Genomic DNA, 13,846 nt, shown 5'->3' with positions numbered 1-13,846 from the left:
AGAGGCACATGGGAGGCAGGAGAGGGAGGACCATTGGGCAGAGTCCGAGGACAGCGAGGAGGAGGAGGACTGTGGCCCAAGGGACTCCATGAGCTTTTCCAGCGAATCAGGGGATTCCCAGGAGGGGGCGCCTGTAGCCAGGGGGAGAGGAGCCCCAGGGGGGACTCATCAGGGGGAAAGAGCCAACAGGGAATCCCGAAGCAGCAGCTGGAGATCAAAGCCGGCTTCCCCTCCAGAGCGTAGCGAAGGAGGGGGAAGTTCCAGTGTGTCAGGAGAAGCAGCTCCGTTGGCTGGAACGGAGGAGAGGTCAGAACAAGCCACTCTTCCGGAAGGGGAGGGGAGCAGTGAGAGGAGTGACGTAACCGTCAGGAGAAAGGTTGGAGGCTGGGCGCGCGCGCCAAGTTCAAATGTGCAAGCGCGCGGGGAAACGGAGAGCCCGGGGGAGGAGCCAGGTCCCAAAGCCCGCAGGAGGGAGGGAGAGCCATCGGGAGATTCAGCGTCAGAGGAATCCAGGAGGGGCGGAACTCCAGCGGGCAGAAAGACCCTGCGGAAAAGGAAAGACAGGAGGAGGTGGAGCAAAGCAAGCATCTTAAGCTGGTGTAGGGGAGGGACCGACTCAGAAGGGACTCCAGTTGTCTAAGGCAAAAGACGTGGGGCTGCACGCCTCGGTTGTGGTACCAATAATGAACTGCAATAAACATCCTTGTATATAAGAAGAACTTGGCGTTGGTCTTTTGTGAGCTGAGACCTGAGGCAGCCCTGACAGCTCCTATGCTCACAACATTTTCTACAGTCACTCTTCTGCGATAAACTATTTCTTTTCATACTTGGTATATTATTCTTCAGCGATGAGGTCAGTTGCACTGCAGTGCTTCAACATGTGTATTTCTTTTAAATGAAGATTTCATTAAAAGCTAATTATGATCAATTAGATTCCGATTACTGTGAATGGGGCAGGAAAATAAAAAAATGCACTTCTAAGGTACTGAGGGGTCTAAATGACCTCAACATGGTAAACTGTCATTTATACTGGTGCAGCTGTATGATTATTGCTATTATTATTATTATTATTATTATTATTATTATTATTATTATTTACTGAAGTCTCCTCTCCCCCCCCACTCCCAATCTGAGTAAGGAATATTAGAAAAAGAGAGACATTAAGGTACCGTGCTTTTGTTGCTTGAGGTATGGCAGTAACTAGTTATCCAATGTACCTCTGAGTATACTTGAGCAAATTCTTCAACTGCCTACTATATAATTGAAACACCGTGGTGCATCTGCAGCAGCGGAACCAGGCACCTTCACCTGCCCCAGATGTAACATAACATGTCTCTCCCATATTGGTCTCTACAGCCACAGCAGGTTCTGTAACTCTCCAATTGTTTGACTTTACATCTAGTGGTGCAAACTTCCATTGTCTTTCGAGACAGGCAGATAACAGTAATTGTCTGGAATCTCTTGCTTTCAGTCTGCTAAATTATATCTTGTGTGAGAATGTATAGACATAGGGACTGAACCACAATGGAAGCAGAATCCGATACAGTGTTTCATGTTTTACTGATATGCATGTTTATAGCTCTACAACAAAGCAAGCCCTGAGCAGGGCAACAAATTGATACTTCCTATTGTCCTGCAGTTTTCCCACAGGAAAAACCACTCTTTAGTGCTCAGCTGGAGCAAATGGGCAACTTGGGTTTCCTCTGGATTAGCATTTGCTCCCATTTCGCCCTAAAGAGCAGGTTCTCTCTGGTTTGTTGTCCTTAACCCTACAAGGGCTGCTTCAACTACTGAAGGCAACAAACCTCTGAATATCAGCAGCTGGGAAATGGGGAAGGTTCTGTTGTGCTCAGGTCCCGCCTCCTGGCTTCTCACAAGCATCTGGTTGGCCACTGTGAGACTAGGAAGCTAGACCAGATACACCACCAGCCTGTTCCAGAAGGCTCTTCTTATGAAACTCTACTCACATTTTTAATATCAGACCTGGTGTTGATGAAACTCATAAACTCGCAACTTTTCGCTTAGTACCTAGATCTTATTTCACTCAGCTCTGATGTGGCAGATACTGTCTCCTTAAGACCACTCATCGCAAAGTATTGGAAGACACAAGATCTACCCACCTTGGAAGAATGGCAGATGAAGGTGATAGACTATATGGGATTGGCAGAAATGACTGGCAGAATCCGAGACCAGGGAAAAGAGACGGCGGAAGAAGATTGGAAGAAATTTAAGAACTATCTTAAGAAACATTGTAAAATTAATGAGTGTTAAAATGATGTGGATTTAGAAAGTATGTGGATTACAGTTGTAAAGTTTAAGTTAAAAGAAAAGAAAGGCTAACAAATTAGATAAAATTAAGGGTGAGGATTTGCTGAATCAAATATTTGAAATTGGAATGCAGAAAGGGGAGGTACGAGGAGGTCGGTGAAGTAAGTTTTAAGAAAATAAGGATTAGAAATTATGTTTGTTTTTTCTTGTTTGTGTTTGTTTGCATTGTTGTGTTTGATTATATAATTTGTGAAAACCTAATAAATATCTTTTTTTAAAAAAAAAGAAAAGAAAAAAAAGACCACCTGGTCTAAAAATGGCTTTAAGGCTTTGGATCATTGGTCTTTGGTGGGTGGGTTGGGCTCTACTCACTGAGCTACAGAGAGCTGCTACAGCAGCACAACCACCGTACACTACAAATACATGGTAAAAAAAATGAAGAGAGTCCGCAGGTGCATGTTTGTGTTAAATATGGGTTCTGGGCCTGAAAAGGTGGAAGAGCAGTTGCTCTAGATTATATTTAATGTGGCAGTAGTGCAGCAGTTTTCTACGTTTGGGAGCCCTGGGTTTTCTTTGCGTTCATGCTCAGTATTTTCTTTTCTGTTCATGTACAGAGGCAGATGACAATTTAGCTGGTTGCTGCCTAGGTTAGTTCCAGATACCACTTATTCTTCATAGCTGCCAAGGTCTTCTATGACCTCACTGAGGACATGAATGCTTTGAGAAGGCTCTCTTCAGCTTCCAAATGGAGCAGCTTCTGGGTAGCAGCCATGGGTTATTCCTATGCAACTCTCTTTCCTTAGCTGGCGTTGGCTTACAAAGAACTAATCGTTCAAATGATTGTTTCCATTCATTCACTTCCTCCTTATGCACACACATAACTCTTCAACTCAATAAGCTTTCAGGGGAACTTCACAGCTTCCACAGTTTATTCAGATTCCCCACCAAATTTGCCATAGGTTATGAGGTTTCTTCTTTTGCAATTTTCCCAGCCCAGCTCCCTCCTCTTTTACACACAGATTCCCTCTCTGCTGAAGGGGTCTGGAAAGGGTGGGGAGAATACATTGCAGATATCAATATTGTGCAGCTTGAAGCAATTGGATGCATAAAAACCAACTCCTCTTGGGGAAAAAAATGTCCAGACCTATAAATATTATTCAAAGCAGAACTGCTTCAAAACGGGTACAAAAACAAATCAATGATACCTCCAAATAGTTCCATAAGACACATGCTTGGCCTTAGTCACTTAATTCATTTCAGGGTGTGTCTCAGCTGCAGACCCTCTAAGTGTCCCTATTTTCCAGGGACATCCCTGATTTAGAGAAGCCGTCCCAATTTCTGATTTGATCCTGGAATGTCCCACTTTTCCTTAGGATGTTCCTATTTTCATTGGAGAAATGTTGGAGGGTATGGAGTTATACAACCCCCTGAGCCATCTGAAGGCAATCCTGTTTAATGTTTTATTACGTTTTCATATGTTTTGGAAGCTGCCCAGAGTGGCTGGGGCAATCCAGTAAGATGTGTGGGGTATAAAGAGTAAAATTATCATTATGGAATGGGACGTCCCTATTTTCATCGGGGAAACGTTGGAGGGTATGCAGCTGTAAAACAAGGCCAATGATCTCCATATGGTGTATGGCTAATACAATCGGAGTGAATGTAGTCTGAGCTGTGCCTTGGAACCATCCGCCTGCAGGGACGCTGAGCACCCACTTTCTGCTGGTGACAAATCTGAGTGTGGTTTCTATTGGCCCAGCCATAGAACAAGCTCTCAGTTGTTAAATGGGGCTGTTGTATCACAAATTAAGGCAGCACCCCTGTCAAATGCTAAGCGGGGGAAAGCCGTGCTCTAGCTACGGAAGTGCACCCATTGGCCCCACTCTGGCAACGGTGCCTTGCTTTGCCTTGCTGTTTTCACCATCTGGGGCCGCGCCATGTGATATGCTTGCATGAACATCTAACTCCCAATTTCTGCTTATGATACTTTGATGCCAGGTAGCATTGATCAAGCCATTGCTTGCCAAGCCACTTCTCTGAGGTTCTTGAATCTTATGCCTAGCCCCACAAACTCATGTGCTAAGAGTGTTCCTACTTTGACCGTTAAACTTGGAGGATGCAAGAATGTTGTGCTCCTAGTAGTGCCAGAATCATGAATCACTTTGAAGAGTCTTGGACTTTTCATTTCCATGTTGTGCATGTGTCAAATCTTAATACACAGAAATTCAGACTGCTGTAGTCTTAAGCATGCATACCTAAAACTAAATTTATTTTGCTGAAAAGAATGGGGTTTCCACCCAAATAAATGTGTTTAGGATCAGGATACCAATATTATATATTTCTAGCTCAGCTTTTGATACCTGTTTATTCTCCCTTTCCAGAGTAGCTTTTTGTGAAGGCTGCCAGTTTCCTTGTGATGAGAGAGCATGAAGACTTGCACTAATTCATTTGGTTTATTTACAAAGCAGGATGAGGACCATAGAAACACCTAGACAGAATATATTTAAAGTGGTGGTGGAGAACCTGTGGCTCTCCAAATATTGTTTGATACATGGCTACTGACCATTCCGACTGGGACTGATTGGTGGGAAGGGCAGCCCATCAACATATCTTAGAATCATAGAATCATAGACTCATAGAGTTGGAAGAGACCACAAGGGCCATCGAGTCCAACCCCCTGCCAAGCAGGAAACACCATCAGAGCACTCCTGACATATGGTTGTCAAGCCTCTGCTTAAAGACCTCCAAAAAAGGAGACTCCACCACACTCCTTGGCAGCAAATTCCACTGTCGAACAGCTCTTACTGTCAGGAAGTTCTTCCTCATGTTTAGGTGGAATCTTCTTTCTTGTAGTTTGGCTCCATTGCTCCGTGTCCGCTTCTCTGGAGCAGCAGAAAACAACCTTTCTCCCTCCTCTATGTGACATCCTTTTATATATTTGAACATGGCTATCATATCACCCCTTAACCTCCTCTTCTCCAGGCTAAACATGCCCAGCTCCCTTAGCCGTTCCTCATAAGGCATCGTTTCCAGGCCTTTGACCATTTTGGTTGCCCTCCTCTGGACACGTTCCAGTTTGTCAGTGTCCTTCTTGAACTGTGGTGCCCAGAACTGGACACAGTACTCCAGGTGAGGTCTGACCAGAGCAGAATACAGTGGCACTATTACTTCCCTTGATCTAGATGCTATACTCCTATTATGCAGCCCAGAATTGCATTGGCTTTTTTAGCTGCCGCGTCACACTGTTGGCTCATGTCAAGTTTGTGGTCAACCAAGACTCCTAGATCCTTTTCACATGTACTGCTCTCAAGCCAGGTGTCACCCATCTTCCTCATCACAGATTACTTCTCCCCAAAGTAAATATGGCACTGAAGCCCCTGCCAAGCTCCTTCAGTGCTGGCTTCATTCCATGTGCCAAAATGGTTCCTTCAGCCAGTGGGGTTTGTCAGATAACTGGCAGTTAATAGGCATCAGTGACTTATGTGGCAAGTATGTTCTAGCCATCAGTATCTATTGAGGAAGCATTTTAGGTATTAGCTAAACAAAATCTGATGGGACGTGGGTGGCGCTGTGGGTTACACCACAGAGCCTACGGCTTGCTGATCTGAAGGTCAGTGGTTCAAATCCCTGTGTCAGGGTGAGCTCCCGTTGCTCGGTCCCTTCTCCTGCCAACTTAGTAGATTGAAAGCATGTAGCGCAAGTAGATAAATAGGTACCGCTCCAGCGGGAAGGTAAACGGCGTTTCCGTGCGCTGCTCTGGTTCGCCAGAAGTGGCTTAGTCATGCTGGCCACATGACCCGGAAGCTGTTCGCTGGCTCCCTCAGTCAATAAAGTGAAATGAGCGCTGCAACCCCAGAGTTGTCTGCGACTGGACCTAATGGTCAGGGGTCCCTTTACCTAAACAAAATCTGGGAGAGAATGGCGCCATTACAATACTTTGTTTCATTCTATTGGCCTCATTATGCTTTATTGTTCCCTTTAAGAAATCCTTTTTATTGTGGATTTGTGATGATTTGTGCTCAAGATGGTACTGGGGCAGTTATATGTGTTCCCACTTTCAGTGTTTTTTGTGCATGCAAATGGTTCAGGGCAGACATACTGCTTTGTTTCCCATCCGTGCATGTCCTTAACTTCCTGCTAAGGTTGTGCTGTGCAATGTTTTATATCACAAATGTTCTGGAGTGGGTGGGCTCTGTTTTGTTTTCATTGTGTTATATGGGGCAAGCGCACCCTTCCAAAGCAGACATGTTTCTCTTTCCACACCATTCTCTGCTTTTGCACCGTCCATGCATGGAATTGGATCTTTTCTCTTACTGGACAATGATTTGCTCCTTAAATCTTTCATTGTTTATCCTCTTTCCTGGTCCACAAAGCTGTCAGTTGGAGTTTTGTTTATATGACTTATCCATAATGTTTGGAATTCACACTTAACTTGGCAGACATCCCCCAGTGTGGAGAAAAATTGTAGCATTTGAATGAGGTGGAGGTTCAGTGTCCTGCAGACTCTGTCAGCAAGTCTTTTTGTGGTTTGAGTGATGTTGGTTTTCCTTTGGCTTTTGAAAAAATCCATAACCACAGAACTGGATGGCAACCTAGTGGAATACCAATATGGTGAAAAAATTAATTGTCTCTGCCTTGATTTCAGCCCAAGTTTTCAGCGACAGAATGCCATGAGCTTATGCCAGCTATTTGGTGGTCTGTATGAATCACTCTATCTAGCAAACAACAATGCAAAAAATATATTTGTGCCACCATGTCCTAATTACTTTACTGTGATTAATGGTTATTACCAGATGTTAAGTATTGTGTTCCAAATCCACACAACAAATCTGAATATATAATATTTTATCTTTCTTCTTTGCCATCCTTCATATTATTGCCCACATATTTCCCCCTTGAAGCCTACGTAGTTCTATCACTGGTGCCAGGGTCATGAAGACACAAAAGAACCCCAAATTCCGCACCAAGAAAAGGGAAATTATGTGACTTGTATAAAATGTGCATGCAGGGAGGGGTAGTTTAAGAGTAGTGATACATAATTTAAAATGCTTCAGCTAGTTATGGGAAGAGGCAAGGAAGCACATCGCTTAGAAATCTTACTCAGCCAACTCTTTGGCATTAGAATTGAGTAGACAATGAAGAAGTGAACCTTCGGAGGTGACGTCAAACTGTTGGAAGGTGCCTGCTGTGGCTGTAGAGACCAAAACAGGAGAGACATGTTTTGTTACAGCTAGGGCAGGTGAAGGTGTCCGGTTTTGCTGCTACAGATGCACCATGGCGTTTCTACTCTCTGCGCTCCTCCCTGCAGTCATTCCTTCTCTGGTCACTTTGGATACATGATCTGACTGTCTGTTTCCAAGCAATGTGGTCGTCTGCAAGGGATTCACCTTCCCTGACACCTGCATAGGAAAGGACCCCCAAAACACACATGGGTACTGTTGACTCATTTGTGGCACAGGAAGTTCAGTTGGTTGCAGCAGCTTAGTCTTTATCAGCTTTCTAGAGTGAGAACGGAAGTGTATGCTAAACTGTAGGGGGAAAGTGGTTTTGTCAGCTGAAGGAAGGTGGTTTTAGGAAAGCACTTCTAGAGATACAGATGGAATTTGCACGGCAGACTAAAAGAGAAGGTGCTGGGACATTAACTAGCAAAACCATGTTATACAACTGTCTCTGGGATGCTTTGCTTACTGTGACTAAATGGGCAACTGATGAGTGTTCAGGGACGTCCACAAAAGTACCACCATGTTTCTTGATATCCATTAATCTTTTGCTAGCCTCTGGCTGTTTCAAAGCTACAATTTCTGCTTTAAAAAAACCAGATTATTAGGAAGTGTAATAGGTATGAGTTACTCGTGCGTAAACTGGTGCCTTTCTCGGCTAATTTGCCTTGTTAAAACTTTCTGACTGCACAGCCCCTTCTCATGGTGGCTGCCTCAGTCACTGGCAGAATCCGTCAGTGGGCGTTTCTTGAACCTCTTCCAACATAAAAGTTGTTTGACACCCAGTCTCCTCCTCCTCTCACTGCGTGGGAGTCTTCTGCACAGGGAAGGCGTGGGTAGCGGAGGACCTGGGCTCTCCTCACTGATGTCCAGTGAAGAGTCCTGGAGCCCTCTTTCCACTTCCCCCGTCTGCCCCCCTTATTCCGGGTGTTGCGCTGATTGGCTTCCCCCTCTACTGAGCTGTTTCTCCCCCTGCTGCTGGGTCCTTCACCAGCATCATCTGGGAGCCTCCCCTTCGCTTCTCGCTCCGATGTCAGTTCCCTGACAGGAAGCCAACAATTTTCATCTAATAAAAGGAAAAGAGAAACGGCATGAATGCAGTTTTGCAGTTGAAATCAGGGAGCATCAGGGGTAGGCTGAGACCTTAGCAAGTGTTGACTAAGACTAGAGTGCAGAGTTGGAGCACTGTAGACTTTGGCGGAGGGGATCTGTTGCAGAATGAGCATCTTTGCTGCCTGATTTGATGAGTCCCCTTCCAACAGATTGTGCTTCAATATTTGTAAATAAAACAAATATTTGTTAATAAAGCAAAAAATAGACTATAACTCTCCAGTGCTATCTCATACAAAGGCAGCTAAGTACTTCAACCCTGGATTTCTCACCCATGAGAGAAATTGAAGCACATAATGGCAGAATATTTTTTTGCTTAGCTGGTTTTGCTAAACCACCAACTTAAAACAACAACAACAAGATTCCATGCATATGTTGTGAGTAATGTACTGGATCTGTTGCTCTATATTCCTCCTTATAGAATGAGTATGGAACAAAGATTGTTTGGTCTACAATTTCATCTGTATTAAGTGGTACCTCCTGCAGCAAAAGCATTAATTCTTGTTTTGGCTACAACAACTGATCGGATTTTAGTGGCCCTTAAGCCTGCAGGGGAGAACTTCACAAGAGCCCATGGTGCATCCATTATATTCAATTTTACTGCTTTTAATTTTAATGACCAGCAAAGTTGTCCCACCTCCAGCATTCTAGAACTGAGATGTAGAAATGTCACTGTAGTCGTGCCGCTTTAATAACAAAACTTGCCACAGTTTGAATGACTGTTTTCATAAGTAAAATTTGGCAGGGGTTCTGTATTTGCTATAGAAAATATTTGACATTTCAGACATTTGGATTTCACATGTTTGAAAGCAGTTGACAAGACAGCTAACTTCCAAGTTCTGCAGTGCCTGAGTCAAGAAAAACACAACCAACTTATTCAAGCACAGGTCTACATGCCAAAATACTTTGATGATATTATTTGCCTATTATGTGATAAAATGACTTTAAGCGATTTTATGAGGGGAAGGAGTATTGTATATTGGGAATGAGTTAGATTGGTTAGATTGTGGAAACAGAGCTTCGAGAGGCTGGTGGACAACTGAGCCGCCATTGCTGAAGGTGCTCATCTGATTTATTCCAACCAAATGGCCCTGTTTGGATATTTACCCGGCCAAACATCCTAATTCTGAGACAAGGGAGCAATCAGTGCAATGGCAGCTGGTGCCCGTGGAGCCTGACAGGGCAGGGGGCAGAGAGACCAACAGCAGATTCCAAAAGATTTAAAGAAAGTATTCATGTACGCCACCACCGCAGCAAGAGTTGTGATTGCACAGAACTGGGAAAGGGAATGTTTACTGACCAAAAAAGATTGGTTGACCAGATTAATGGAGTACGTGGAAATGTACAAGTTGACTGGGCAGATAAGAGATCAAACAAAACAAAAATTTTAAAAAGATTGGAACATATTCAAGCAATATTTGAAAGACTATTATAGGGAAGTTGAAATCTGTAAGAATAAAATACTAAATACTAAAGTACTAAAATATAGCAGAAAATCAGGAAACTCAAAGACATGTTAAGAGAGGCATTCAAATAAGTAAAACTGAGGACCCAAGTAAGAAGGGGGAGGGAAGTCAAGTATAATAGGAATACGAATGACTCAAGCAATTAAGCACAAATTTTTGTTTTTCTTTTCTTTATTTTTTATTATTTAAAAATACATGTTTTGCCATGAATGTAAATTAAAAGAAACCAATAGAGATGATTTGCAGAGAGAGAGAGAGAGTTGATGACTGGCAGAGCTGAGGGATTCTACCTAGCCCCTTCCTCCTCCCTGCTGAGTTCTGCAAGCGGCCACACAGAAACTAAGGGGAAAGAAGTCAGTGCAATAGCGGTGGAGGCAATGACTATTGGTTGTAAGTCAGAAGAGAGGTCCGTGTGATTCCACCACCCGAAACACCTGCCTCAGTCCGCCTCATGGGTGGGCCCTCGGCCTAAAGGATCGTTCTCCAATGAACACAGGCCTGAGATGCGTCCAACGGGGTGTGTGTGTGTGTGACGTCACACATGTGCATGATGTCACATGTGTTGCACAGGAGAACTGTTGTATCAGGAGAGGCCGCTCAGACCTCCTCCTGATGTGACATCCGTGTGCCAGGTCACGCTAGTCTGTGCACTGTCTCCGGATGCTGTGGGGCCCAGGGCAACATCCTGCCAAGCATCCTCTGCCGCCTCAAGATTGAGGGGGAGCTGAGCCCCATCCTAGATGACCTTGGGGGGGGGGGTAGAGGCCTCAGCCCCATACAGTTGGCATACCTGCCACTGAATCAGCCCCCTTCCACACCCCTCTGCTGTGGTTTCCCACCCCCCATTACCTGAGCCTAGAGGCTAATAATAACAGAGACGCCTTATTTCTGTGGTTTAAAGTTGTTTTAAAATGTTTAATATTGTGCCTTAATTGGTGTAACCTGCCCTGGAATTTTATGGTGAAGGGTGAGTTAAGTAATAGTAGTAGTTGTCATCATCGTTATCATCATGATGATGAAGATAATAATGATGATAATAATTATGACAGACCATCCAGGTGTCCCTATTTTCCAGGGACATCCCTGATTTAGAGAAGCTGTCCCAGTTTCTGATTTCCCGGAATGTACCACTTTTCCTGAAAGGTAAAGGGACCCCTGACTGTTAGGTCCAGTCACGGAGGACTCTGGGGTTGTGGCGCTCATCTCACTTTATTGGCCGAGGGAGCCAGCATTTGTCCGCAGACAGCTTCCAGGTCATGTGGCCAGCATGACTAAGCCGCTTCTGGCGAACCTGAGCAGCACACAGAAATGCCATTTACCTTCCCGCTGCAGCGGTACCTATTTATCTACTTGCACTGGTGTGCTTTCGAACTGCTAGGTTGGCAGGAGCTGGGACAGAGCAACGGGAACTCACCACCATCATGGGGATTCGAACCACTGACCTTCTGAACCGCAAGCCCAAGAGGCTCAGTGGTTTAGACCACAACACCAGCTACATGGCCTCAGTGAATTGTATAGAAGTTATTATGCAGAAGGTTGCTCTACAAGCTGTTCAGCATTTCTCCAAGTTGATCCTTGACAGATTGTGTTGGCTCTAGTAACCGGTGTGTATTTTGTAATGTTTTTGCTGGCACATACATTAATTATTTTAGTGTCAATTTTACAGAAAGAAAAGGAAAACAATGAAAACAACATCCAGCTACATTCATATTTCTGTATTTCATCTTGGCATCATGTACAAAATGCGGGCAAAATGCCACCTCTTGCTTTGGCAAAGTTTGCAAGGCGTCTGATGGCTCTGTCTTAGGGCCGAGCTGGATGTGTGCAGGAAGATGCTTAGCTGAGGACCCCGCTACACCCTCACAGCTGCAGAGCAGTGGGCAGGGTGTAGTTTGCAGCAGAAGAAAGCTGTGTGGGGCAGGGCTGCGCAGGCCCGGCAGCAGAGTCAAGCAACTGGTTTCAGGCAGCGTCATGGAGCATAGACAGGAATTGGTGTCTGAATGGTACAGCAAGAATTGAGGCCATATGGTGTGGAAGGGTGCCACTTGACTCCAGTTTAGGCAGCAAAATCTCTTGGGCCAGCCCCGAACAAGTGGGTGGGAGTTGCTAACTCTTCCACAACCCTCCTGCCACCATGTTATTTATAGGTTCCTAAAATGGAAATGGTTTACTTGTTTTTTGCAGATTGCCAGATGACTTAACACAGATTTTCTGTCAATTTTCTGTTCCCTGCCATCCCATCCTTTTGCTGTATAGCATTGCCAGGCATAACCTTCTCTTCCAAAAGTAAAAGCTGGCATAAATTAATTGGTTGTCACAAGCCACATAGTCATACACATGTAATGTTTTTCAGGAGCAGAGCTGTCAAATCTTTTTTCTTAATGCAAGATATATATTTTCGCAAGAGCACCGGGGGAAATTGCCCATGGAAAATAACGCTTTTAAGGTTGAGGCCCAAATTGCCTGCCAAGCAAATACAGTAGGTGGGCCTCCACAACTGCACATAATTTGGTCTTCTAAAATAAGGTATGCTATTGAGATTGGCATAGTATATTTAGGTATTTTTTTCTGCCTGAAACAAAGTCTGTTGGTAAGATTCTTACAGCCTAAGCTTTAGCGCATTTACTTAGAAGGAATTGCTTAGAAATTAATTATTTTCATAAAACCATCAAGGAGAACCCTAACTGATGGAACATAAAGATGTACATAATTTGTGTATTTTGATATGTGTGCACCTAAAATGTGTTGTTATGTACCTATATGTGTGTATAAATGCACATATTTTAAACAAGTGCCCATCAACTACTGTTAAAGTTTGAATTAAATAAGATGAATTGATTGTCTGCACATTTTGCATTTTTTCCAGCACCAGAGATGTTTGTGTTGTTCTGTGTCACAAGTTTGGCCATCTGTACAAGTGGGCAGCCTTTTCTCAGCCAGTTTAAAGGCGAGCATTATTCCACAAGATACGTATGTAGCATACCTGGGTTGCCAGGTGCTGCAGGTCTTCCTGGAGATAATGGATTACCTGGACCTCACGGGCGCATTGGGATCCCGGGACGAGATGGCCGAGATGGCAGGAAGGGAGAAAGGGGCGAGAAAGGCAATCCAGGTACTGAATATTCATTCTCTTCTTTCTTTCTTTCTTTCTTTCTTTCTTTCTTTCTTTCTTCCTTCCTTCCTTCCTTCCTTCCTTCCTTCCTTCCTTCCTTCCTTCCTTCCTTTCTTCTTTCTTTCTTTCTTTCTTTCTTTCTTTAAAAAAACAAAACTCTATCAAAACCATTTTATAATACTGAGTGGTATTCAGCTAAGTTTTACTCAGTGTAGTCACAAGGAAATTATTGAGCCTGGCTAGGTTAGGTTCATTTATTTCAGTAGGTCTACTCTGAGTTGAATACCACCCCTAGATTCCAATGCCAGCCCTGTAAAATGCTTTATTGGAAGTATTCAGCACTACGTAATTCAAATTTGTTTAATTTTGTATTGATTGTCAGGAGTTCATTGCATTTCTTCCATTCAGTTGATTCTACTTGATGCAGCTCTAAACTAAACTTAACTTGCTCTCTTGGAAATGAATATTTTAAACTTAAAAAACAGGCAAGATTCACATTGTATACTTTGATAGCCTATGTATTTTGGTGGAGACAGTGGGAGTCCTGCTATCAGAGAAATATATACCTTGGGCAAATAAAGGAAGAGAATTCTTTAAAGCTATATTGCCACTGGCTGTGCGCTTCATTTGTATCTAATAATCCTGGATTATTTGTGTGTTTAATAATAACTGGA

At 43.8% G+C, this 13,846-nt stretch overlaps 1 protein-coding gene across 4 annotated transcripts in view; it reads left to right on the top strand.

Annotated features, from left to right (window-relative positions):
- The window catches only part of C1QTNF7 (C1q and TNF related 7), a 42,188-nt gene that overhangs the window by 27,252 nt on the left and 1,090 nt on the right, over positions 1-13,846 (top strand). For 3 of the 4 annotated variants that reach the window (XM_083460794.1, XM_083460792.1, XM_083460791.1), the window contains exon 2: positions 12,927-13,172. In XM_083460794.1, coding sequence (XP_083316920.1) covers positions 12,935-13,172 — 238 coding nt within the window. In that variant the 5' untranslated portion in view covers positions 12,927-12,934. Of the gene's footprint in view, positions 1-12,413; positions 12,587-12,926; positions 13,173-13,846 lie in introns of all 4 variants that reach the window. The other variant, XM_083460793.1, reaches the window with a different exon arrangement.

The sequence above is a fragment of the Podarcis liolepis genome, assembly GCF_965112155.1.
Source record: "Podarcis liolepis genome assembly, chromosome: 9".
Classification (NCBI taxonomy): Eukaryota; Metazoa; Chordata; class Lepidosauria; order Squamata; family Lacertidae; genus Podarcis; species Podarcis liolepis.
This window is presented reverse-complemented; position numbering and strand designations above follow the sequence as displayed.